The sequence below is a fragment of the Numida meleagris genome, chromosome 25 (assembly GCF_002078875.1).
Source record: "Numida meleagris isolate 19003 breed g44 Domestic line chromosome 25, NumMel1.0, whole genome shotgun sequence".
Lineage (NCBI taxonomy): Eukaryota > Metazoa > Chordata > Aves > Galliformes > Numididae > Numida > Numida meleagris.
In genome coordinates this window covers 945,647-970,309 of record NC_034433.1, presented here as the reverse complement: position 1 = coordinate 970,309, position 24,663 = coordinate 945,647, and the positions used below count along the sequence as shown (strand labels likewise).

At 49.1% G+C, this 24,663-nt stretch overlaps 2 protein-coding genes across 23 annotated transcripts in view; one reads left to right on the top strand and one right to left on the bottom strand.

The window, feature by feature from the left end:
* TMEM9 (transmembrane protein 9) lies at positions 35-4,170 on the bottom strand. 3 transcript variants are annotated; one of them, XM_021377076.1, is made up of 7 exons: positions 4,077-4,170; positions 3,075-3,176; positions 2,564-2,655; positions 2,145-2,253; positions 1,556-1,687; positions 1,194-1,392; positions 35-810 (listed from the first exon to the last, which is right to left on the bottom strand). In XM_021377076.1, exons 1-6 carry the CDS (start codon positions 4,128-4,130, stop codon positions 1,243-1,245), a joined length of 639 nt encoding a protein of 212 aa, XP_021232751.1. In that variant the 5' UTR covers positions 4,131-4,170; the 3' UTR covers positions 35-810; positions 1,194-1,242. The 3 variants fall into 3 exon arrangements, with proteins under 3 accessions (XP_021232751.1, XP_021232750.1, XP_021232753.1); XM_021377075.1 differs by having other exon boundaries at positions 35-1,392; XM_021377078.1 differs by lacking the exon at positions 4,077-4,170 and adding an exon at positions 3,909-4,067 and having other exon boundaries at positions 35-1,392.
* The window catches only part of IGFN1 (immunoglobulin-like and fibronectin type III domain containing 1), a 48,363-nt gene continuing 27,801 nt past the window's right edge, over positions 4,102-24,663 (top strand). For 6 of the 20 annotated variants that reach the window (XM_021377064.1, XM_021377065.1, XM_021377063.1 and 3 more), the window contains exon 1: positions 4,203-5,412. The gene's annotated coding sequence lies outside the window, so the exon portion shown is untranslated. The other 14 variants (XM_021377062.1, XM_021377045.1, XM_021377050.1 and 11 more) reach the window with 13 other exon arrangements.

Below are 24,663 nucleotides of genomic sequence, written 5' to 3'. Positions count from 1 at the left end.
CGTGGCTTCACCCTGAAAAAAGTCAGCCACGTAGTAGGTCTTTGTCTGCATTTAATAGAGATGCTACATGGTAAACTCCAGCCCCTTCCTGCCGTTGTAAGTGTTCTCAGTGGGATGCACACTGCAGAATCACCTTGTTTTCCTCCACCAGCCAAAGCACACTCACAGGTCTCGTGAGTTTTGAGGAGCACAAAGGTGACCTTCCTAGGGATACGAGTCCCAGACCACAGAACCACACAGACTTGGGTTAGAAGAGACCTTAAAGATCATCTAGTTCCAACTCCAAAAAAAGAAAGATCTTTATCCACTGAACAGCTCAGCCTTCAAATCCATCTCTCTCCAATTTAGAGATAAGGTGTGCTCCAGTAAAGCCACTGCCCCACTTCTCTTGGACACAGTGCCTTTCATGCACTGTGTGAATGTCAAGGGTTACAAACACGGTTACAAACCAAAAGCTTTCTCCCTCGTGTATTTTTATCCGCTGCTAAAGGAGGTAAACAGAGACAGAAATGTAAATCAGCATACCTGGTGTTCTTTTACTTGTTAATGTACTCATCAGTTCTGTGCAGCTCTCCTGCACAGAAACAAACTGCAGTCTCTGTTATGCTGGTGTAAATCTGAAGAAACTCCACTGAATAACGTGGAAATCCACTCAGGTTACACCAGAGTAAGTGCAAGCAGCAGCTGACCAGCGGCAGGGATCCCACATGCAGTGCATGTGTCTCATGCTTTGGAACTCCCAATTAACATCAGTGCAAACTGGAGAAGAAGGTGGCTTCTTCCTCCTGGAGCAGCACCATATAATTTATCCTACAAAAATTATCCCATTATTTTTATCCCAGCAACACTAAACTCCACACCAAGGCTCCCTAGCACAGGGCTGATGGAGACTTCAGCCCCAGCAAGCAGTGCCTGTGGCATCACGCCGGTGGCACAGCGCCCTGGAGCTGCAGCCCCCAGTAACCCACGCACTGGGAGGGCCGTGCTGTGTATCATTGACAAGCAGCCAGGGGCCAGCAGTCAGTGCAGGTCTCAGCCAAGCCTATGGGCTGAGAAGTACAGGGCAAGGGGACAAAAACCAGGGACAGGCACTTGGGCCTGCCCCTCTCTACAGAAGGGTAAAGCCTAGAGGATTAGAGCTTTCAGGCCAACACCACGGCTGTCCTGAAGGATGACTTGCTGTCTGTCTCTACCTGCTGAGCTACCCGCTGTCTTGGGAAGTGGTGCTGCGTCGCTGCTCCTCTAGCTCAGCATCTTGTGGCGGTCAAAAACTGTCTTCCTCTGCTCCTGCACCTGGCGCTTCCAGCGCTGCTGGGCTCCCTCCACCCTCTCCAGCACCGTGTTGGCTCTGGCTCCTGACGGGGTTGGGGCTGCAGCCAAGGAGCGAGCGTCCTGGAGTGGAAAGAAACAGTGAACAAGGTCAAAGCAAGGCACGCTCAGCCCAAACACAGAGGGAGTGAGCAGGAGGTCACACTGCTTCCCTGCCAGCCACTCTCTTCTGTCCCCACTGCCCTGTCCCCACCACAATAGCAGCCACCCATCTGCACAGCCTTACCTCGTTCTCCTCCTCATTGTGCAGGGGCTGTGTGTAAGCATCTGGCTTCCGGATCAGAGGGTCCACCAGCACAAGGAAAGCCATGTAAAGCAGCAGTGCCCCCACCACGGACAAATAAATGATGATGATGACCTGCAGTTAAGCACGGCACAGCGGGAGGGGATCATCAGGAGAGATAAGATGTACCACGGAGGCCAGGAAGCTCCCTTCACAGATACCTCTGATGTCTGATCTCTTCCCTCATTGGGGAAGTGCTCTTCCTCACTAGGAAGTCTCTTGCACTTCTTGCAGGAAGGATGGTGTTCTCTGCAGTGTCAATTGAAGACTTGTGCTGCACGTGAAAGGAGACCAACAGGACGGGTCCCCAGCCTGAGAAACTGGCACAATCTCAGCAAGGAGACTGGGCTCCCATGGTGCCACCTCCTCAGTGCCAAGAGCTCTCCTGACTCCAGCACGGTGCCCTGGTACTACCACTGTGTGCTAGCTGTGCTAGCTTTGTCTTCCCTGTCTGGGCTCTGCTCCAGGAACCCACCCCATCAAGCTGTGCCCTGGGATGGCATGGTGCCACAGGGAGCTGACCCAACGTTACCTTGATGGTGGTGGTGCTGCGCTCCTCATACTTGCACTCACACAGCAGACAGTATGCCTCCACATCATTCCCGGGCACTGGCATGGGCTCCACAACATGCAGGCAGTTGCTGCAATGCAAAGAAACCAAAATCAGCAACAGGACAAGGAAAAACCAGTGCTCTGTGGAACGGTGCAGCACCGTCTGCAGGGATACAGTCCAGGTGAAAGGGACTGGAGGGCATAACCTGCATCTGCTGAGAGGCGTGGCCTAAGAAATCATATTTCCCAGATTCCTAAATTTCTGTTCAAAAAATTCCCCTCACCTGGGCCGAGCAGGCCCTACAGAAACAGCCTTCTCTACACATTCACAGGCACCAAATTAGTCCCAGAGAGCTGGCTTCCACAGATCAACCCCTCAGGCTTCAACAGGCAACTCACCAGTCCTTCTGTGACACATTCTTGTTGTAGATGTGCCCGCTGATGTTCCGGTACGGGGGACAGATGCACTTGCAGCGGATGTCCTCTGAGCTCTGCAGAAGCACGAGGAGAGAGCATTAGTGAGTCAACGCACGGGTACAGCTCTGCTGCCCTCCCCACCTAGGGCTGTGGGAGCAGAACATTCTCTAAGAATGAGATGACTTCACGCCGTGCCTCTTATTTCCCCTCCTCTTCTTTCACATCCATAACTTTGAAGTTTAAAAACGTCTCCTCTCCAGAGATCCAGGTACTCTTCAAACGTATTTCAGAACACAAATGGGAAACCACAACCGAAGGCAGGGCAGGGGCCACTGTCACATACGCTCACAGCTCTTCATATTATAGATATGCACGTATGCACTGACCTGCTGCATCACTCCTTACCTTTGCAAATTCCTGTAGAAAAGCAGTCGTTTCTCTGCCACTTTTGTGTCTGCTGTGCTACACTGAGTGTCCAAAGCTGTTCACTCACCTTGCCAGCCTGTGCTGGAGGAGAAAGGATGCAGCTCAGCAGCGCGATCAGCAGCACGGAGCTTGCACGCTTCCAGGTGCACTGGGCAAACATTGTGGAAGCCTGAGGAAACAGAAATTCCCATACAGGATGGAGAATCTTCCTCCTAACTCTATTTACCCAGGAAGTGGAAATTTCTGCCCATATCAAGGTGCACGCCAACCAGAAGCTCCGGGAAACACGGCTCACAGATCCCAAAACATCCCTATCCTAAGAGCTTCCCCCGCGCGGAGCCGTGCTCCCAAACTCACAGAGCTCTGCAAAAAGAAAATATATATATATTCTCCAATTCCTACCATGGGACTCCTGAAACCACCCGTAACTCCTCGTGCCACACTTAGCATCGCAGTGCCCACAGCAGGCGTGCTGCTGCTGCTGATTTTGCTACAGTGGCACAGATAAAGCCGTTGTCGAGAACTGCACTTGCAGAAATCCAAAGCAACGTGAGTTCTCGCTGCAGACAGCACAGGGAGCTGCTGTTAGCTGCCAGGACCTGCGCTCACATCCACAACGCCGCCGTGCCCGGTGACACGGCGCGCTGCGGGCGGGCTGTGCAGAGCCGCTTCGGCCCCGCTTCACGCAGGGAAAGGCAGCGGACACCCTCATTAACCACCTCCACGTGACGCGCGTTAATCACGGCTCGCTCCCGCTACTTGTGTCCTGTCAGCTCACAGGACCCCGCGGCCGTTCAGATGCGCCGCCGTTTGCTTCAGCTTATTTCAGTTCTCCAAAGCTCCCGTTAGGTTTGACGGATTACGAACATCACGTCCGACCCGCCCCCTCCCCTCTCCTCACAGCGCAGCCCTGGGCCGTCCTCCAGGGATGCCTCCGCTCCCTTCATCCAGGCTGCGGCCCCGGGTGCAGCCTAGCGCTCCGTGAGGCGCAGCGGCCCCGGGAAGGCCTCGACCAGGCCCGCTCCCGCCCGCGCCCCACGCCGCCCAGCACCGCCGCCCCCGGCCCTACCTGCCGCGCGACGCCGGCGCCCCTGCAAGCCCCGCCCCGGCCCTGAGCGCCCATTGGTTGCAGCGTGACAAGCAGGGCGCGCGGCCAATCAGAAAGCAAGGCTGCCCGCCGGGTTCTGGTGAGAAGGGCCGCGCCTCGCTGCTGCTCCTCAGTGTGAGGGGGGTGCGGCGCGGTGCGAGCTTGTTCGCGGCATTCTTGCTTCGCAGCGAAGGGACTGAGCCGAAGAGGGAAGCCTCCGTCGCTGCAGGGCAGTAGCGACTTGAGTTGGGCTGTTTTAGAGTTATAAGTTACGTTTAGCATCCTCTAGGCTCGGAGGCTGCGGGTCAGCAGGCAGTGTGCTGGGTTAGAAGCCTCCGGCCTTCATTGCGCTGCCCTCAGAGCCTTGCGTTCTTCTGAACACCCTTGTGTTCTGCTTCCCAGAGCCGTGGCCTTGTCTGTGAAGGGAATGTTCTGGGGACCTGGCTTTGCGGCCTGCTGCTGGGGTTGGGGAGGACGGGGCCCTCTGAGCCATGTGGCTCTCTGGGGTTTGCTGTTTGAAAATGGGAATCAGGAGACCACGGTGGGATGTATTCAACTGGAAGTGTGTGTAAATCAGAGGGAATGCCTCTCTGGTGTTATGTGATACACAGGAGGAGGTTTTCATGTGTAAGTTGAGACTGTTTTAGGGTTTGTAGAACATAAAGATTGTGGAGACTGTCAGTTCCACAATGCACCCAGGTATGGGAATTCCTGATTTAAGTGTGTTTTCTCACCCAACTACTGCCAAGTGTAAGATACTGCCCTGGCACACTGCATTCCCCACACACTCAGCTGGAATCTGTTACCGGGTCATGGCCTGCTTCAGCTGGGCTGACCCAAGGAAATGTTCTCTGAGAATAATCCTGGCTATTAGGTGCACAGGGACTTCTAATTCCTTCCTCCTACTCCAGTGCTGCCAAGCGGAAGAGCTGCTGTGGTGCTAACTTGCTGCTCTTGCTTCTGAGCACAACCTCGGGCCTGGCTGTGGGATGCTACCAATGTTGTGAAATTGCTGAGTTTTTACAGGTTTAAAGGCCAGATGACCACGGGGCTTTTATGTTACCAGCTTGCTCAGCATAACTGGTAAGGAGGTATTTTTATCTGCTCTGACATCTCTGTTGTCACAGTAATCTGTTCTTCTTTGTTCTTCTGCAGCATTACTATGTATATCAGTGCTTCATGTGTGACTGGAGTAAGCTGGATAGATGCTTGAAGGACACAGCTTCACCTAGTGACAAGATGCTGGGCAGTCCTCCTGGAGTGAGTAAAGAAATGACCGAGGCAGCTGAGACACTGAATGCAGGGATCCGTTTTTCAGGTGAGTACATTGAAGGCAAGTCTGCCAAAAACATAATGGGTTTGAAAGTTTCACGTCCCTTTCCCTGAAGGCTGGTTTCCTGCTCGTGCATGAACTTGTATTCTGTGGTGTAGGGGAGAGAGATTCTTTGTAGTGATGGGAGGGATCACACAACACATCCAGGAGATTGTTTTTGTTTCCCTTCCTTGCTGACTTTCTCCTTGCAGCCTTTGTGTCTGTCCCAGGTAGCTCAGATACAGTGGGCTCAGTTATCTTCTGAGTTCCAGCCTTGTTCAGCACTTAAGAGTAAGGACTATACAGGTCCACCAGATGTAGTTGTGTTTCCTGAATTTTTCAGTATGTTGAATGCAGGACAATCGTGGGTCCTGACCCCTTAGAGGTCTTGCTTGGAATTCTGAGTAATTTGGGTTGATGTTAGGCACTGAAACCGGCCTGCAGAGATCTGTGACTTACACAGTGCTCTGGCAAGAGACTTCACTGTAAATGGAAGAAGAATGCAGGCTTAACAATGATTTTGTGGGGCTGTTAATTCCCAATGTCTGCCTCTCACTTTGTGGGCAGCAGACAAGTGAGAGAGGGGCCTCAGAGGAGCTTTCTAGGCAGTATCCTGGGAACAGAGGCTGAACAGATTCTGTGGCATGGAGGGAGAGAATTAGAGCAACACAAACACGTCAAAGAAGGGAAATGTATCAGACACGGCCTTCAGTGTGCTAAGCTCTCTCCTTACTGATGTAATTAGTTGTTACTGTCATTTGTGGTGCTGGCTTTGGAGGGACAGGTGGCATTTTTGCTAACATGACCTGCAGCTGAGGACACTGTAACAGCTTGTCCTTGTTCTTTCTGGAAACGGGTGTTAGTGACTGTGCTGCAAACCTTTTTCCGGGACAAAGATGGGATCACATCAGGTGCTAGATATCTAAAGGGCAATTTAATTTAGGTTGTAAACAAACAGACTGGCTTGTAAGTATCCTGGAGATGCATCCTCCTATAACACAAAGCATCCTGTAATTCAGAGAGAAGACACTTCATCTTCAGTAGAATTATTGGGTCTTTCTGTTAAGCACAAAATGAAATTTGCTCTCAAAATGCTGTCGTTATTATCAACTGACAAAAGAGGATGCAAGTGTTTGGGCACTGAGCCAGCTTCCTTGAGCTCTCTTTCTGTCTCTGGAAGGCTTGTTAGACTGAGGAGTAGCAATTCATTTTCTTTTTGCTGTTAGCTCCCTTGCAACTCTGAGACAGTGGATTTTGGTGACATGCCTCATTTTCTCAATCAAATAGTACACAGTAGTGCTCCGGGGCTTCTGTGAGGATGAGTGAAGAAATCCTTGTGAGGGTCACAAGAACTTCATGTGAATGCATCCTAAGATCTCAGTGTGAAAGTCCCGATGACCTTAAAACCATATGTAGGAACCTCTTGGACTTCTGAGCATCTGTTAATGAACAAATATTGTCAGTCACAGGCAGGAGCAGCTGGTCTGTGCGTAGGGGTTGTCAGAAGATGTGGCTTTCCCAGCATGCAGGACTCCTGATAGCCCAGGAGATACAGTGTCAGTGTGTGTCCTTCAGTCATGCACAGACTGGCTGGCGTTGTGAAGGGCTTCCCATGGGATGGGCATGGGGAGCAGCCATTCCTGTAACAGCCATGAAAGGATAAACATGGACCGTGGAATTTGGTACTGGTCTCGTGGCTCGCAGCTGCTGAGCAAGTGCTTGCTTGCACCTTGAAGTGTGACAGTGAGGAGACCTGTAGCATCAGCAGCAGAGTTTCTTTGGCACAGCAAGGGGAGAGCAACCCTGGTCTGGTTTGTGTCCTGAATTTGGACTCGTGCTTCTCCTTAGTTGTGTTTAACCACTTCATAGGCTGCCTCTGTCCCTAGGTGGGAAAGCATTTGGGTGTAAAGGTATCTGTGAGCAGTCAGCGACAACTTCCTTGCTATCCTCCCACTATTGTGTGTGATGTGGGGAAAGAGGGGAATGAACGAAATCAGGCTAAGTGTGATAGATCACACCTAGAGGATGGAGCAACTGCAGCATCCAGTGATCCTCTGCTCTGCACCCATCACTGCACTGTGCAGGCTTCCCTGCAAGTTCCCTCTTGTCTTGGCAGAGGATAGAAGTGAAGCTCTGGAAAAAACACTGCAGGTGGTGCTCTTTTCTCTGATGCCTGATGTTGGTCACAGCCAACACACTTTCATGGGGGGAAAGTCTTGTTTAACTAACTCAATTTTCTTTTATGACAAGGTTACCTACCTCCTTGTCCAAGGGAAGCCAGTAGATGTAATCTTCTTGGTTTCAGCCAAGCTTTTGATGCAGTTTCTCATGATATCCTTTCAGGTGAAGTGTCTGGTGTACAGCCAGGCAAATACATAACAGGTGGGTGAACAATTGGCTGAGTTGGGCTCAAAGGGTTGTAGTAAATGGGGTACATCAAGCTAGCAGGCAGGCACTAGTGGGACTGCAGGGCTCCATTTTCGGGCCAGTTCAGTGTTGTTAAAGATGTTGTGCATGCAGAAGTTGAGTGAATACTAAGTAAGCTTGCAGATGATACTAAATTAGGAGGAGCTGATGGACAGATCTAACAAACTGTAGAGACAGCAGTTTGTTATCAGCTGTAGTGGGCTACCTGTATTTATGATCAGTTGTAGGGACATGTTACAGTCACATTATGTCATGGCCAGTCAGCCCAGCTGTGCTGAAGTTAACCCAAACTGTTGTGCCTCCAGCTGCTCTTCTGGGGGACTCCTATCTGTGAGGGATTGCCTGGGGTGTGGGATTTCCTTGTACGTGACTCTTTCAGGTTAGACTTGCTCCCCATAAGCCCAGTGACACTTTTGCTAGAAAATATTCCATCCTGTCTACATTAATATTTTTGTTGCTAATTTGGGAGGTAATAAGACACCAACGTGGCAGGCATTGCTCTCCTCCTGTATGTAGGTTGTATTAAAAATAGACTTTTAAAAAGGGCCCAAGAAATTATTTTTTTAAATGGTCCTGGAGCTTTGTCAAAAGGGCTCCATGCTGCTCCTCCCCCAGCATTCCTCTCTCTCTGGAGTCCTGCTTCCTCTACACCTTTTGGGTTAGCCTTGTTTGCTGCTGTGGATATTATTTCTCTTATGTTTCACCTTTCCATGTCCAACTGCAGCCACTGAGCAGGACAATTCCTTATGCCAGTCTCAGCAGGACAGGAGGGGATAATGTTGCTGACAGACTGGAAAGCAGGTTATTCAGTAGATGTCAAGGAGCCATGGAGTGCCTCTTCTGCTTGGAAGGGAGGACAAAAGGGCCTGGTGTAGTGGAAATGCTTCGACACAGCTTGAAGCAGTGATTGAGCACCTGGTGAGAAGGCAGGGCCAGCCCAGGGGAGCTCAGGTGCATGCAATGTACCTGAGTGACATGGAGCCAGGATCCACCCCTTCCCCATCCTCATTTAAGGGTTGGCAGTGGAGGCAGAGGGATCTTCCTGGAGATCTCTGCATACCTGAGGCCTTCTGAAGGTAAGCAGCTTCTGTTCTTTATTTCTGTGCCCACTGCTGTTGCATTTGAGCAAATCCTCACTTGCTGCAGTCTAGGACCTTGCTGCTCTACTGTCACTGCTGTGCTTTCCATGGCATTACACCTGGGCAAAGAGGCAGCCCTGCACTACTGCTGTGGCTGCTTTCTCTTTGGTCAAGGATTTTTAAAGAGAAGGTTCCAAGCTAGTGTTTTTTGAGAGGAGAGGCCTGTGCTAATGTGACACCACCACTGAGGCCTGTTTTAGATCGTTCTGAGTTTCCATCTATATTTAACAAATGGTCATTAAAAAAAAACATATTTTCCTCAATGGCTCTTCTGGGATCTGTGAAAAAGTGTGTAATGCAGAGCAACATTCAGCCTCTCCACTGTAGGAGTAATGAAAGTCTTGGGGGGAGGTGCTGTGGGCACATGAGTGAGCTGCACTGCTGGGATTTGCAAACCACGGACACTTGGGTGCCACAATTTAAGGAGGTTGTAAAGTTCTTAGAAAGCATTCAGAGGAGAGCTGTGAAGGTGGTGAAGGGCCTGTGGGGCAAGGTGTATGATGCTGGGTCTGTGTGGGAGCTTGCTGGAGGTGTTGGAGTTCAGATGAGGTGGGACAGATGGAGAAATGCCAGTCTGCTACAGAGAGGGCTCTGGACTGATGAGTGATCTCCAGGCTGCCCCAGCCTCGCAGGGCCAGGCCTTGGCTTCCTAGTGATGTGTTGTCTTCCTACAGCTAGCTCCCTCCAAGGGTCTGCCCCAGCATAGCAGGTTTCTACTGGGTGACAGTGTAGATCCCCTGTTTCTTTCCCAGTTGGCCCTATTTATAGATTTCAAATGATGGCAGCTGGGAAAGTGAGACATGTGAAGTATGATGGACCGTCACTATGAGGCAGGGATATTTATTGGAGCTGATGAAGCCTTGTTGTCATTGCCCAGTACTAGGAACTCTGCACATGTGTTGGGTTGTCATTTCCAGGACACTGGTGGGCCTGTCATTCAGTACAGAGCAAACAAAACATTGTTAGAATGGAAGGAGGGATTTCTGCCTGAATAAATTATACCCAGTTATCACCACCTAGATAGCAGTCAACGCCAGGAAGCTTCTCCTGAGGGCTAAGATAACATCTCTCCCTTGATGTTTTGTTAGCAGTCTGATCTCCCAGAGCAGTATCGTTTGCCTTTCCTCCACACGCAGGACGAGCTGAGGGAAAGCCAACTCAGCCACGATTTAAAACCTGTGGAGGGTGTTTCCATTATTGCTTCCAGTTCTTCTGTTCACACTGAGTGTGATAAAGCTGGAAGTTCAACTGGGCTTTCAAATGTGTGCGGACAGCGTATGGTTGCTGTAGGAACTATCATTACAGATGTTAAATGACACGATGTGATCCAGTCTTGAAAGGGACAGTGTACAGCCAGTATTGATTCTGAATTGCTGCCTTGGAGTGGAACACTTGTCTGATGCTCTGTCTCATCAGTTTCTTCTTTCTGTGCAATCCTAGGAGCCAGCAGCTGGGCTCACAGAGACAGCAGATGCAGGCAGTGGTTAGTGCTCCAGCCTAACTCAGCTCAGCTTTCCCTGTGTAAATGCATTGCTGTAGCAGTGGTGTTGCACAGATGGAAGGGGAAGAGCCCTGAGGAAGCGGGGGGGGGGGGAGCAGGTATGTGCCCTTTCTCTGCAGCCTCCTCCCCCTGCAAAGGTGTTTATCCTATTGACAAGCACTGTGCTCCTTTCATAACTGCTGCATTAGCAGAGGATCAAGTAGCGCTTAATGGGAGCAGACTCCCTCCTAAAGTATGATTGAAAAGGTCACCGAGGTGCAAGGGGAGAATATCTGCAGCAGGCTGACTTAAGCCTTGGCTTCTGATTGACAACAGGTGTGTAATTGATGGGCTGCCCTCCCCTCCTTCCACAAATTAACTCAGTGTTTTGCAGCGGCGCCATCGAGCATCTGCTGAGCTCAGTGGGTGGCAGACAGGGGAGCACAGCCCGGCTGCGGAACTCAGGGAAGAGGTGATCTGAGGCCAAGTTTTGCCTTCTGAATTAGCAAAAGCAAGGAAATGGGGCCAGCTGTGAATGAAGTTTCTCTCGTGCAACTGCCCCGTGCTGAACTGGTAGGTTGACCATGACTGAGCTCTTCTCTTTCGGCACAATAAATAGTTCTATTACTTGCTGGTTTTGCTGGATTCACCTCTCCCTTCTGCTGGTCCTACAGTAGGTTTGCTAAAATGAAGTTACTGAGTCTCAGTTTATCTACATTTTTGACATCCCCAGTTTGTCCAAACCAGCAGGAATCTTCTTGCTGCCCCTGAAGTTACAGACACGCACTGGTTGCTTTAAGTGTCATCTTACCCTGCTCTCTTGCTGCTTTTGGTGTTCCATCTGTCTTATATGGTTTCATTTTGGAGAATGCAGAGCATTCAATCCAAGCCAAACTGCTGATGACAAGCTAATTAAAGATCTAGCAAGAGAGGAGGACTTTAATGAGGGGGAAGTGGGTGGAAAGGCAATTTGCCACGGCTGTGCTGTGACACTCTTGCTTAGGAGAGCTAATTGTGTGTTGTAATTGATGGTTCAGGGGAATTATTCAGTGCATGGACTGTAAGGCAAAGGAACAGAGATGTCTTTTGATGGCATATTCTGAAACGCTGTGATGGGATCACAACATCCAAGGGCCAGTTCTTCCTCCATACTACCAAGTAAACAGTTTTAACATGCAGGTGCACAGTCTTAAACTGTTTTAATAGGTGATCTGCAAAGAGTGCTATGGCTGTGTCAATGGAGACAAAAAGCCTAGAGCAGGGATCCTCTTGGAGCTAGCAGTAGTCATGCTGAAGGTCGTGTGCTACCCAGCAGCCCTGAGCATGAGCCAGTTTGTCTTCCTGCAGCATACAGGGAACAGTCAGTGTGAAAAGGAGGTTGACTGTGATGCTGCCTGGAGTGGGTGCTTCTGTGGGTCACCTCGTTAGGGATGTGTGCTGGAAACTCACAGAGTTAATGTGACATTGGCCCAGCCCATACCTGCAGGGAATGGGCAGCAAACCACCAAATAGCAGCAGTGTGCTGGTGGTGGGGCTGCTGACAGTTCTGCACAGCAGGACACTGGTCTCAGGGCCCCGTGCTGTGCCTACTTCTGTTTCATCCAAATGAGTCAAAGCAAGGCACTCCTTCACCTCTGGAGGATGCTCGAGTGTGAGGAATACTTGTAAATACTAAGATAACTTCATCACCCTCGGTTTGGTTTTGCTTTCTGGCTAGTGTTTCCATGATGAATTTCTTTTCTGAATAGTGACACTGAGATTCCTTTTATTCACAACTGAATTAACCAGTGCATCTCATCAAACACAGAAATTAGAGGGTGGATGCCATCTCTAGCTCTGAGAGGGAATGTGGACTCTGGGGTGGTCATGGTGTGCTGTTTGTCCTCAAGTTTGGAGGATGCTTTTTCTAGCAGCTGCCTCAGGAATGCACATGTCTCGAGTTGAGCAAGGCATGCAATGGCTTGGAGGTTCCCACCTCCTCAGAAAACAGTCTGGGGTGGAACAGATTCAACAAAATAAAGTAGTATTAACCAAGAAGCACAATGCAAGCGCTCTTGTTATAGTGGATGTGTTTGACACAGGCCTTTGCTGGGAAGCTCTGTTTGCAGCAGAGAGCCCCTGCCCTTGAAGCTGGGCGCCCAGCAGTGTAGGTGCAGATAGCCATGTTCATGCTGTCCTCCCTGCCGTGCAACCTCTCCTCTCAGCTTCTAAAATTCCTCTCACCAGGGTGATTATTTCCTTATTCTTGGCACCTGTTTGGACAGACAGCCACACTGACTGTTCACAGAGCCACCAGGACCCCGAGCTTTTATGCATACCTATATAAAGAGGTGTTAAAACTGGCCACATGTAATTTACGGTCTGCAGCAGGAGATCCAGCCCACTGCACCCAGCATGCTGGAGCATTCACTCTGCTGTCAGCCCAATTGTCAGCCAGATGCCAAAGGAGATGGAGTGGATACCCTCTGGGTCACAGCTTTCTGCATTCTTGATCACAAATCAGCGGAGTCATGAGTCTTAAGACAACTGTTGTGCTTCTCAGGCACTCAGCAGACCTTTAATAAAATACTCCTATCCACTCATGTACGTGAACATATGCACACACATGCATGCTGAATGATGGCTGAATTATCACTGCTGACTGGCAGAGAAGAAGATGGAGACACAGAAGTGGTATTTCTGTGTAGGTGAAACAGGAATCTGTGATTTCTACCTAAGATATGGAGATATTTCTAGTAGGGAAGAACTGGTACCTCCTGTTTGAAGGGCTTTGATGGCAGGGGTATCTCAGTGTCTGTATCGTGCTGCCTTGTTAATTCAAGTAAGTGCTTTGTGTTACTTAAAGCTTTTTTAATTGTTCTGCTGCTGGTCAGACTGACTGTATGTCAGTGCATACAGTTCAGTATGGTTGGGCTGCTGAAGGAGAATGCTCTGGAATAGGGATAACAATTTGCTAAAATAACTGCATAGCAAGTCACTCCCAGCTGGCATTTACTGCAGCCAACAGTTTCCAAGTTCAGTGTCTTCTTGGCCATTTGTCCTCCCAGACTTGAATCCTGACCTGTTCTGCAAGGCAAAATTCTCATGCCTACAAGAAGAAAGGGCAAGTCAGTCTTGCCAGAAACAGGCAGTGGTCACAGGCTGCAGCTCAGGAGTTCAGGTCTAGGAAGCTGATATAAGTTTGGGGCAGGTCATCAGAGGGGGTGAGTGTCTGTCCTTGGGGGAGAGTACCCTCCGTGGACAAAGCCACAGCTGCTCCAATATGGGATTTAAGGTAGTCCTCCAGAAGCCCCTGTCACTGGTTCCTCTGTGATGCAGTGACCATCAGTGGCCCAGCTGCTTGGTTAGGTGGCTTTCAGGTTCACCAGCGGGTTTGCTTTACACCCAAGACTTGTATGACTGCTGTAACCTTGCCTCTATGGAACAGTGGTTAGAATCATGTGATAAAGAAAAAGAGTACATCCTTTTTACTAACTACAGCTGAGAGCACTGCAGGACTTGGCTGCTTTGGAAACTCTCACAGCTTTCCTGCCACCTTCTGACCAGCTCAGCATGGCTGGATTCCTGGGACACATTTAAGAAACTGCTGGAACTACTAGTGCCTGAAAGAGTCTTCAGTGCTTCAAGACTCATAAAGGCAAACTGGGACCATCCCTCTCCTTTTACCCTCTGGTTGAGCTCAGAAATCAGCTGACATAGTTAAGCTGACAGTCATTAAATTTATGTGTCCTTTGCTTCTGTCATTCTGTCCTCCTGTCTGATCCAGCAATTTGGGTCTTTTGACCTTTGTGGCATGCAGCAAAGCCAGTGTATCTTGGCTTCTGCCTCAGTCGCCTGTGGCTTGTTGTTTAAGGAAGTTTATTTCTCAAGGTTATAGTCATAAGTCAGCAATGTGTATGTTCTATTTTTGTAGACATACCTAGAGAGTCAGGAAGGAGGCCAGACCCTTCCAGAGAAGATGGGCAGCAGATCTCAATGTTCTTATCAATGAGATGCAAGTTCTTAAACTACGAAGGAGATACCCTGTTCTACAATTTGTAAGTGAAGAGAGAAGACAGGGAAAACAAATGTGCCTGCATGGTGAGATGATCCCAGAGGAAGACAATGATAAATAGCTAGGTAAATATTTTGGGAATAAAAGGCTGAAATCCTAGGGTAGATGTGCAGGACGGATCACTAAAGCTATTTGAATACTGGGTATGTAGTCTTAATATAAACAAAGCTCAGAAATATTGTCTCTGTAGTCTTGAGACCCAGTTTCCTGAATATTGCCTTGAAGGGGGTGGTCAGGAATGCCAGGAGGAACATCTTGCTTATTCATTCCTCCTCCTTGTGATGAATGAGAAATTGTCAGTGTGACCCAGCTGGCCCTGGGGGATCAAGGAGGAGTCCAAAATTCTAATGACACTGAGGAATAAAGGCCAGCCCTCCTAGATTATAACAGTGTGAGCTTTTCCCCCTTCTCTCCTCCACCATAGGCAGCTCTGCCCCTGGATGGTCACCCTGGGAGCAATAATTCCTTCACTCTGTTTAAAACCTCTTCGGAGTAGACACGCTTACTGGGTAAGAAGAGGTGAGTAAATGGTGAGCCCAAAATAGGGCATGCCTGAAAAATGAGCTGAATGAAACTATAAAGCACATGAATGGCTGTGGGGATGGCCCATTTGCTGTCATGAGCGTAGACAGCTCTGAACCATGTGGGACTCTGAAATCTGTCAGTCAAAGAGATTGACAAGGACACATTGGCTCGGTGAAGCCCAAACTGCACACAATTTGCTTGCCATTCAGCTTGCCCCGGGGCAACAGACCAGCTCCCTCTAAATGCAGGGTTACTCAGGGCCTTCGCGTGGGTCTTGTTTCCTCCTGCTCAGCTTCTGGCACTGGTATTGTCTGCCCAGCCACCCATCCCAGAAGACAGCCCTCCCTCATCAGTCACCCGTTCTGACACCCACTCCTCCTTTCCTCCCTTCTCTTAGCCTTGCCTTGGTATATCAGCACCCCTGACATTATGCAGCCCATGTCAGTGATGCATCTATCCATCCGTCTGCCACGAGAAGTGACCGGCTCACTATGTCCCTCCACCCTTCAGTCGGGCAGGAGTCTGTCTGTCTGTCTGACTGCAGGCAGGCAGTTGTGCTTCAGGGCAGAAAATACAGAGCACGTGTGCCACCGGAGGCGATACATAAAAAGTAGCTCATGGGGGCTGTCAGAGGACCAAGCTGTAAACTGGGCTGTAAGGTACAGTAACATCATGCAGTTCCTATTCAGAGGCTCTGCCTTTCCCAGACAGTTGCAAAATCACTTTGTAGGAGTGCTGCAGGAGACAGTGTTGTGACAAGGCAACCAAGCTCAGTGTAAAATCTTATAAGAGGGAAAAGTGGTTTCATTTTAAAACAGAATATTGTCATTCACTGGTATATACGCATCCCCTCCAGCACCAAGTTGCTTGTATCCCAGGGGTATTCTAAGCACACAGGCACCTACACATTGGTCAGGTCTGAACATTTAAATCTGAGACAACTTTAAAAAATAAAGTTTGGGATCTTAGGAAGCCTTGAAGTATTAGCAGACTGTATCACCTAACGCTGCCAGGACTAGGTGCTGTGCAATCTGATCATTGTTCTTCAGTGGCATCTCCAGTTCTCTGCTGGTCTCAGCTTGGGTAGCTGAGGGTGTGGGCATGCAGAAGGATGGAGAGGTTATGGAGGCTCAGAAAGCGGGGGGGATTTAGGAAGTGTGGGGTGGAAGCTGAATTTGGAACACAATGCTAGGATGCACCTTGTTGGGTGCAAAGCATGGATGAGCTGATTGTTGCAGAAGTGAAGTTCTTGTAAAGAGCTGGGGCTGAGAGGGCACTGATAGGCCTTCATTGCCCTGAGCAGCCTCACCTGAGACCTCTTTGCTCACCCTCTGCCCATGGCCCAGGGGCTTAATTTAAACTCATGGTTGGGCCTTTAGTCCCTGCTTGTGCTTTGCTGTAGCTGTGCCCGTTTCCACACTGGTTCCTGAATTGTTGTTTGGATTTCCCAGGTTGACACTGGACCTAACTTGTTATGTTGATGATTGCTGGAGTTTGTTGCTGTCAGTATTCGTGCTCTGCTCGCCTATAAGTGCTGTGTGCGTGCACTTGGTTGGTAGGGTCCTGTCCTGCTTCTCCTGCCCCTTCATGGAGCAGCTCTGCTCTTCCTGCCTCCCTCAATTCTGATTCTTGCAAGCATTTGCTGAGGTTCCTGGCGTGGCCTTGTGGCTGGTGGCGAGCAGCAAAGGCCTGTGGCAGTCTGTCATGCATTAGATCACTGTCACATGGGAGAACAAGTGAGGAAACTGGTTGCCACATGGACTTTGAGGTTTAAAAGCTCAGCTGCATTCATGATGCAGCGCGGTCCCACACAAGGCCAGCAAGAACTTCCAACTGTGAGCCAAGACAGCGTTATGGGGTGATATCAGAACTGCTTTGGGCCAGGACCCAAGAAAACATTTGCAGGCTGGGTGCTCACCGTCTTGCTTGGCGTCATCTGTCCTGTTTTGTGCCCGCACGTGGGAGCTCAGGTTACCCAGAGAGCAGTCAGAGCTTGGAAGGGCACGCGTCTGTCTGCTCGTGGTGCTAGGCCAGGTGAGCTCTGCTGATCTCCTCAGCCACAAGCAGATGGTAATTTCATTTGAAGGAGCCTGCAAGAGGGGAATTGGAAACCCAGTTTGGTTGTCCCTGCTGCTTAGGTTTTGGCCCGTTTCTTGCATATGACTGAGTGCTTGACACGTGCTCATGTTTTCCTGCTGCTTCCGAAGATGCAATAATTGATCCAGTGCGTGCAGGTGGCAGAGGGAAGGAGACATGCAGTGGTTGTATGACTATCTTTAGTGACCATGTCCGCTTCCTTGACTGCATTCTTCTTGAGCATAAAGCTTGAGGAGAGCACGGGGTGGATTGTATCCTTCCTCTTTCACAACAAAGGTTCCAGGTTCCCAGCCTTCATGCACAGGTTGTACATTTGTGTTTTACCCTCATTTGATGAGTTCATGCTCTCAGTTCAGCTCCTACCAGGCAATTTAATGACCGAGTTGCAAACATGAGAGTGCAGAGGGCCAGAGCTGGCTGTGCTTTAAGGTAATACTCTGTGGGTGAGCAATAAAGTCTGTCTTCGTCGTAAATAAACCTGAATAGCTTATTTTGGCAAAGAATTTTCATTCCTGACAAATGCAATTTTGAGACAGCCAATTACCACTTGCTAATCTAGGATGAAATACTGTTGGAATCTGACATCCCAGGTCAGCTCAGACACAGCATTTGGTGGGTTTCCAGTGGAGTCTTCTCTCACACGTGTGATAGGAAATAATCTTTATGAGGGCTGTCAAAGGGAAGGGAATGCCCAGGCTTACAAATCACTGAAGCGAGTTATGGGGAAGGGATGTGTCAGGACTGCTAAGTAAAGCGTGTTACATAAGGCTGCCCGTTAAGTTTCTGAGGTCTGGTAAGCGGGACGTATCTTGAAGTTTATCAGACTGATTTTTAGCATCTCCTGTGTTGCTAGTATGGATCTTCTTTTTGAAGCAGAAGTTCTTGTTCTTCTGCAGCAGGACCTTCTGCGCTTTGCTGTCTGGAAATATGCATGAAGGTGTATCAGTGTGATTATCTGGGATGTGTCAACTGCCGCTTTAATATCTTAAATGTGTTACTCTTTTCTCAGCAGACTGTGGGCCATCGCAAGCTCACACCAATGGGAAGAGTTCCTTGCTCTTGAGGGAAGGGTAGGAGATCCTCATTTCAGCTGTCTGCTGTGACACCAGGGAGCTGAGAATCCAACCTCAGAGAACTAATTTCTTTGAAGTAAAAGCATCAGGGAATGATAACTTCATTTGGGTTATCTGATTTCTTGGAAAACACACAAAATGCAAACCTTCTACTGTCCTCCTGCTGGTCTATCTTGGTGTACCTCTTCCCATGCTTTCTTTGCAGTTAATTGCTGACTCGTGCTCTGTGCAGTGGAGTTGCAGTTCCATGCAGGAGGCCAGCAGGGCTGCTTGATGTGAGGGAACTGCTTTAGGTTCTTGCCTCTCCTGCTGGTGGTGCTGCCCTAGGCAGCCTGACTCCAGGCCAGGTCACACTGGGGCTTGGAGCTGGTGCACTTTGCAGCCCTTGGAGTGCTTCATGTCTGGGCTATCCTGCAAGCCCATTTTTTTCCCAGAGGATGACAAGCTGCTGTGCTTTATTCATCTGGGCATCGATGTGCAAATGCCTGCCCTGCCTCGCAGTGTTGTAGGAGGTTCCTTCTGAAGTTACTGAATGTGACTGTCCCTGTGGTGAGCAATGTGGGCGATGAAATGCACACCTGCATCTTGCAGACCTAAAAGGGGTGGGAGCAAGGAGAGCTTAGAGAGGGTTCACGGGTGCTCTTGTGGAAACAGACTGTAGGATTCTTCATTCCCTGCCTTGGGCTCTGTCCTTTTGGGATTCTGCCTTGTTTCTTTTGGGGTTTATCTACAGTAGATCCAGGTGGCTCTGAATAAATGTCTCCTATCAGAGGAGGCCTTTGCTGATGAGCAGGACCTGGTGTGCATTTGGGTGCATCTGATCTCTGTTTCCAGCCTGGCCTAGGGGGTTCCTAATCCTCAGTGAATGCCTCCGAGATATCTGCCTCTGTGAAGGGGTGTACACAGATACGTGGGTAACAGCCACCCAGCAGGGGCTCACGCTCATGCTTTTCAACTACAAGCTCCTAAATTCATGTGATCAGGTAAGCTGGTGCTGGAAGTGTGCTCAGTCCTTCTGCTTTATTCACAATACCACCTGGAAAGAATTCTTTCAAAAAGGAACATTTTTTCTGAGACTCATCCTTGAATGTGCTTGGCCACCCACTTTAGTTGAAGTTCAACTTATCAATTAGTAACCCTAATTATTCTTGAGATTGGTTTCAAAACAATGAAGCTGCAGTTTCCTTTAGAACATTCGGGGCTGTTCAGTTGTATGAAGGCTTTCCATGCATTGCTGCGAGGAGGAAACGCAATCTGCAGAAAAAGCAGAGCTCCAGCTGACTCGAGAAAGATTGCAGAATTCTGCTAAGGCCAGATTTGTCCAGCACCATTACTGATACAGACTGAAATAACAACGAATAGGAGGAAGGTGCCTTGGGTTCCTGTTTAGGAAAAAAAAAAAAAAAAATCATCTGGATGTCTGGCAGGATAACAGCCCTGTGACAGGCTTCACCTGCCAGAGGGGGAGAGGGATTAAGTGTGAGAGGGAGAGAGGCAGAAGGCGAGACAGCGAGCAGCTGAGGAGGATCCCGGGGACCTGGTGCTGATCCCACAGCTGAGCACGGGCTGCAGGAGGGACGAGGGAGCTGCAGCTTCGGCAGCACTCTGAGGAGAAGGGGAAGCTTTTGCAAGGCGTGTGCAGGTGAGGGCTGCGTGCCTGTTTCACTGAGTAGCTGGGTTTGCTGTGAGCTGAAGGCTCGCTGGGTTGGAGCTCCCTGAGATCGCCTTCAGGAGCAGGGAGCAGCGGGGAGCGGTGGACCCTGTTAAGTTCATGCCTGCACGAAGGGGAACTGGGACCCCTTTGTAAAACTGCAGTTCCTGGGGCAAGCAGGGGTTAAAGGGGGAGAAAGATTCACTCCTTCCATCATGGTTATTTCTTTCAGTTTGGATTTCTTCTCTGTTAGATGCTGCCATTGTTTTTTTAGCTCTGAATAAGACTTTGTTCTGATCTTTTCCTTCTGGGTAAGGAGAGAATTTGACAGAGGACAAACTTCAGGGGAACAGGGCTGCGTTCCCAGCCGTGGCAGAACTCTGGCCCTTCTGTGGGTGCTGGGCATTGAGTTCTGCAGGCAGAGATCGGGCAGGGCAGTACGGGAACAATGCTGACAAGTTTGTTATGTTAAAATGTTACGTGTGCACGTTGAAATGGACGTCTTTGCATCCTGCAAAGAAAGTGGGAAGGCTCCACGTGCTGCAGCCTCGTGGAGTTTCAGAGAGATTTTCTGTATCATTTATTTCAGCAACGGACGTCCTTGCACATGAGGATAGGGTATATTAAATAGTTTGTAATGTGAAGACTGAGCTTTTTTTTTTTTATTTGTGGCCATTGGTGGGTTGGGCAAACAAATGAGAAGAGGGGTATTTGTTACCTGTTCTAGTTTGAAAGGGAGGAGGGGGAATGGGGAAAAAGCCACATAACTTGAATCCTTGCAGCCTCTGAGTGATGCAGTTTGCTGTACTGTGCAGTGAGTGTGTGCTCAAGTGCTGGTGCTTGCAAAATGGTTTGAACATACGTGGTTAATTTTAAGCTGAAGACGTTTGGCAAAGCCCGATAATTGTACAGGGACAAATGAAAGCAGCTCAGGCGTGCCTTAGTCTCTATACTCATTAAAGCACATAGCATGTTTAAAATGTTGTTTTATTAAGTATCTCAGGGAAGGTTGAAAAGTACTAAAGGACTGATGTGTTATGTTGACGTTGAGCCGTATCCTTGCTGAGTCTACATTAAACTCCTGCCCTTCCTTAAATGAATGCAACTTTTTCTCACTGCCATTATGTCAAAGTAGGATTTGAACCTGACTGCTGAATTTTGCATACCTTGACTCATTGCTTATCCGTAAATATTTCCTCCCAAAGGCTTCCCTGTCATCCCCCTGACTTTCAGCAGAGGGACCAGCAACCTGTGCTGCAGGGGAGTGCTGTGGCTTGGCCATGTGGCTCTAGTGTGAGACTGGCTTTCAACCCTGGCTGTCTGTTGATGTATGAGAAAACATAGCCGGCTTTTGGACCCACCAGGTCTTGGTTTCTTCACTTCTTCAGGTTGTTAAGCACTGGAACAGGCTCCCCAGGGAGGTGGTGGAGTCACCGTCCCTGAATGTGTTTAAAAACCGTTTGGATGTGGTGCTCGGGGGTGTGATTTAGTGGTGGGTTGTTAGAGCAGTATGGTTAGGTTGTGGTTGGACTTGATGATCTTGAAGGTCCTTTCCAACCCAAACAATTCTATGATTCTTGCTCTGCATGAGCCATGCAGTGGGCACAAATAGGCCCACATAGAGCAATTGTCAATAGGAAGAGCCGTGTCAGTTGTCACTGGTCAGAACTGGTAGATTTCATACTGATATACTGAAGAAGACAGGAATTAAAGGAAAAGCAGAAGATCAGAAGAATCGTGTTTCTAATGTCCTTTAAATTCAATCCTGAAATATCTGTCCTCCAGCTATTGCCTCTTCTTCGCTGCCCTTTGTTAGGGCAATGAGCTTGCTTCCTGGGAAAATACCTCCTGTCTGCATTGCAGGCAGTGACAGCAGCTGAGTGTTGCAGGTTTGCAGCAGGATGCAGTAGATTCACGGCTGGCACGCAGGGGTTAACAGGGCTTTTGGGTGGGCGGGTTGAAAACAAGCTGTGAAATGGAAGAAGGTCAGCCTCTTGGAGGGGTTTGCTCGGTCACAGATGGTTTTAAGTTATCAGTCTGTCTGTAGGAGAGGTCTCCGTTCCCTCCCCCCACCCAATAAAACTTCTGTAAACCAGAACTGGAAGTAAGGCAGAGCTCCATAACGTCATGTCTGGGTCCAGCGAAGCAGGCAGAAGCGTGGCTCCTCTGGTAACTGCTAGAACCAGCTACCTAGCTGGTGGTCCAAGCTGACTCCAGCAGCTAAAGGCAATCTGCTGCTAAATAGCACTGGCAGTGTTCAGTATGGAACAAATCACTGGGAAGGGAGCGTTCATGGGACAGGGAGCTGCAGCCAGCCCTGGGGTTTTGGGTGGCTTTGGCCCACTCCTTGGGCTCGCTCTGCAAGCAAAGGCTCTTGCTGAAGTTGACGAGAGCTGAATTTGGTTTTCAGGAGAAAGCAGGATGTGCTTATTCCAGGAGCATTCCCATAGATCACACTGAGTGTTAGTGTCTTCAGACACGTGTTTTATTTACTGGTTTTATTCAAGGCACTTAATGCTCAGGCTGCAGTGTCTGATCAACAAAGTGGTGCAACTGCTGCCCTGTGCCAGTGAGAGCAGCGTGGAAGGAAGGATTCTTGGGATGATCATGGGTCAGAGTAGGTGGTGGAATGGGCTTTAGGAAAAGAACACTGCTAGAAAGTGGTGTCTGCTGTGGTGCGAGAGGACTTTGCAGCAGATGGAAGCTTGCTAGCTTACACATTATTTACATGTGACTTTGGAATGGCTTTTGTTTCTATAGCACTGTGAATGTAATGAGAGATGTAGAATGAGAAGGTCTTAACCCTAAGAGCAGCTTGAACAATGACATTTTCCTCTAATGATTTTGTTTTCGTATGAACTGGGAATGTGTAAATATTGTCACCCACCATAACTGTCAGGAAGAAGGAAGGAGTGAAGAAACTTGCTCTGGAATTTCATTTTCCCATTTCCACGTTAAATTGTTGATTAAAATGGTGATCCTCAGCCCTGCAAAGAAGCTCTTGATCTCAGAGTCAGAACAGCTGGCAGATCACAGTGTCCTCACCCTATCTAACAGGAGTCTTAGCCACAGCACCAGGTTTTTGCTGTATGTTCACTCCCCATTAACTTTAGATTTCAGAACTCTGATCTGGTAGGTCATCAAAGGAAAACCTTGTTCTGGTTCTGTTAGGTTCGCAGCATGCAATCCATAGACATCGTGATAAAAACACTTCCACTGCTAACTGCTGGAGCTAGCCCCTCATCTCAGGGGCTCATGAGGTTCTAGTGTTATGTATGTCATGAATTTAAAGTAATATGTGTTACACAGTGCAAAGGAAAAAAGATGGTGTGCTCTCAGACAGGAGTGAATGAAAGGGGAACCCCAGACTGAGCAGCCCTGGTTGTCTGTGGAGATGGATTTCAGTCACAGCCTGGCCACCCCTGTGGACACAGCCAGCTGGGTGGAGGAGCCGTTGCTCCCAAGCTGGCTTTCTGGTGGAGGAAGGAAGGTTCTCATTTTGCAAGGGTAGATTGGAAGCCAAAGGTTTTGGGGCGCAGTATCTGCCCTTGCATTGCCATGGTAAACCTGCCCATGGGAATAAGTGGCCTTGTTGCTGCTCAAGGGAATGGGGATCAGTCTGTGGCTGCACTGGAAGCCGAGGCTGCAGAGGGAGGTGTCTGCTTTGCCTGTAGCATGAAACTTGCAGAAGGAACTGTTTCCTTCAGACCTCTCAGTTGTCCAGTCTGTGTTACTCTACTATGGAGACCAAACCCAGACTTGGTTGACCCAATTAACAGATACCAGAATCCACTGTTTTTTTATTTCTCTCCTAAGGAATGATGAGCTCTCCTAAGGATTTGTGACCTCTGAGGACCACTCTGCTGGTATATCCTACAAAACTTGGATGTACACCTTGTCCCTTCCTTAAACAAACTATGGATCCCCACAAATATTTGTACCTTGAGGCACAAAGTCTTGACCCAAGTGGCACTTGGAAATCCAGCATTGCCTTGACTGATGGTCGCATCTGACCACGCTGGCTAGCTGCCGTGTTTGAGGCTTGCCAGAGGCACTGGGTTCAAGCATGCTTCCCATGCTGCACTGGGAACCAAGGGTGTATAATCCTATAGCCACAGACAGCACAACAGCACACTATAGAGAAATCCTGATGAGGCTGCTGCTGAGTGCAGGCTTGGCTTCCAGGAGAGTGGAGAGGTGAGAAGGGAACAGGAACATATCATTTCTTTTGGTGTTTCGTAGTGACGTTTAGAACAGACTAATGAGGGTCATGGCTTCTTCCATGCAGATTGCTAATGTCTGTGACCAGGAGACCTCTTGAACTGCTACGAAAAGCTCTCTGATCTGAGGCAGCAGGCAAACAGCTGTGGTCCTGGGAGGTGCAGTACTGACTTAAAGCAGGAGCAGCTCAGAAGCTCAACCTCTAAGGTAGTGAGTTTGGTCATGTCACCACTGAGATACATGGCAGGGGTGATACAGAGCTGGGAGAATGAGGTGCAGCCATCACTGTCATGGTGGACCATGCTCTGTGTTGCTGTTGTCTGAAAACTGTGTTCTGGGGAGTGCAGTGTCCTACAGCCTGCCCTGATGTCCCTGGTAAGATGGCAGGCTGTTGGAGTTCTGCTCTAATTGTCCCATGAAGCCCCATGTAACATAGGTACGCCATGGTTTCTAGTCTTGGAGACTTGATTTCTTGTGATGGCAAGCAGGGGATACGTTGCCTTTTCTTCTGAATGTTTAGGAAAAGTGAGGTATTTGCTCTGCAGCACTTGTTGTAAATGTATTGACTGTGTGAAAATACATGTCTGTTA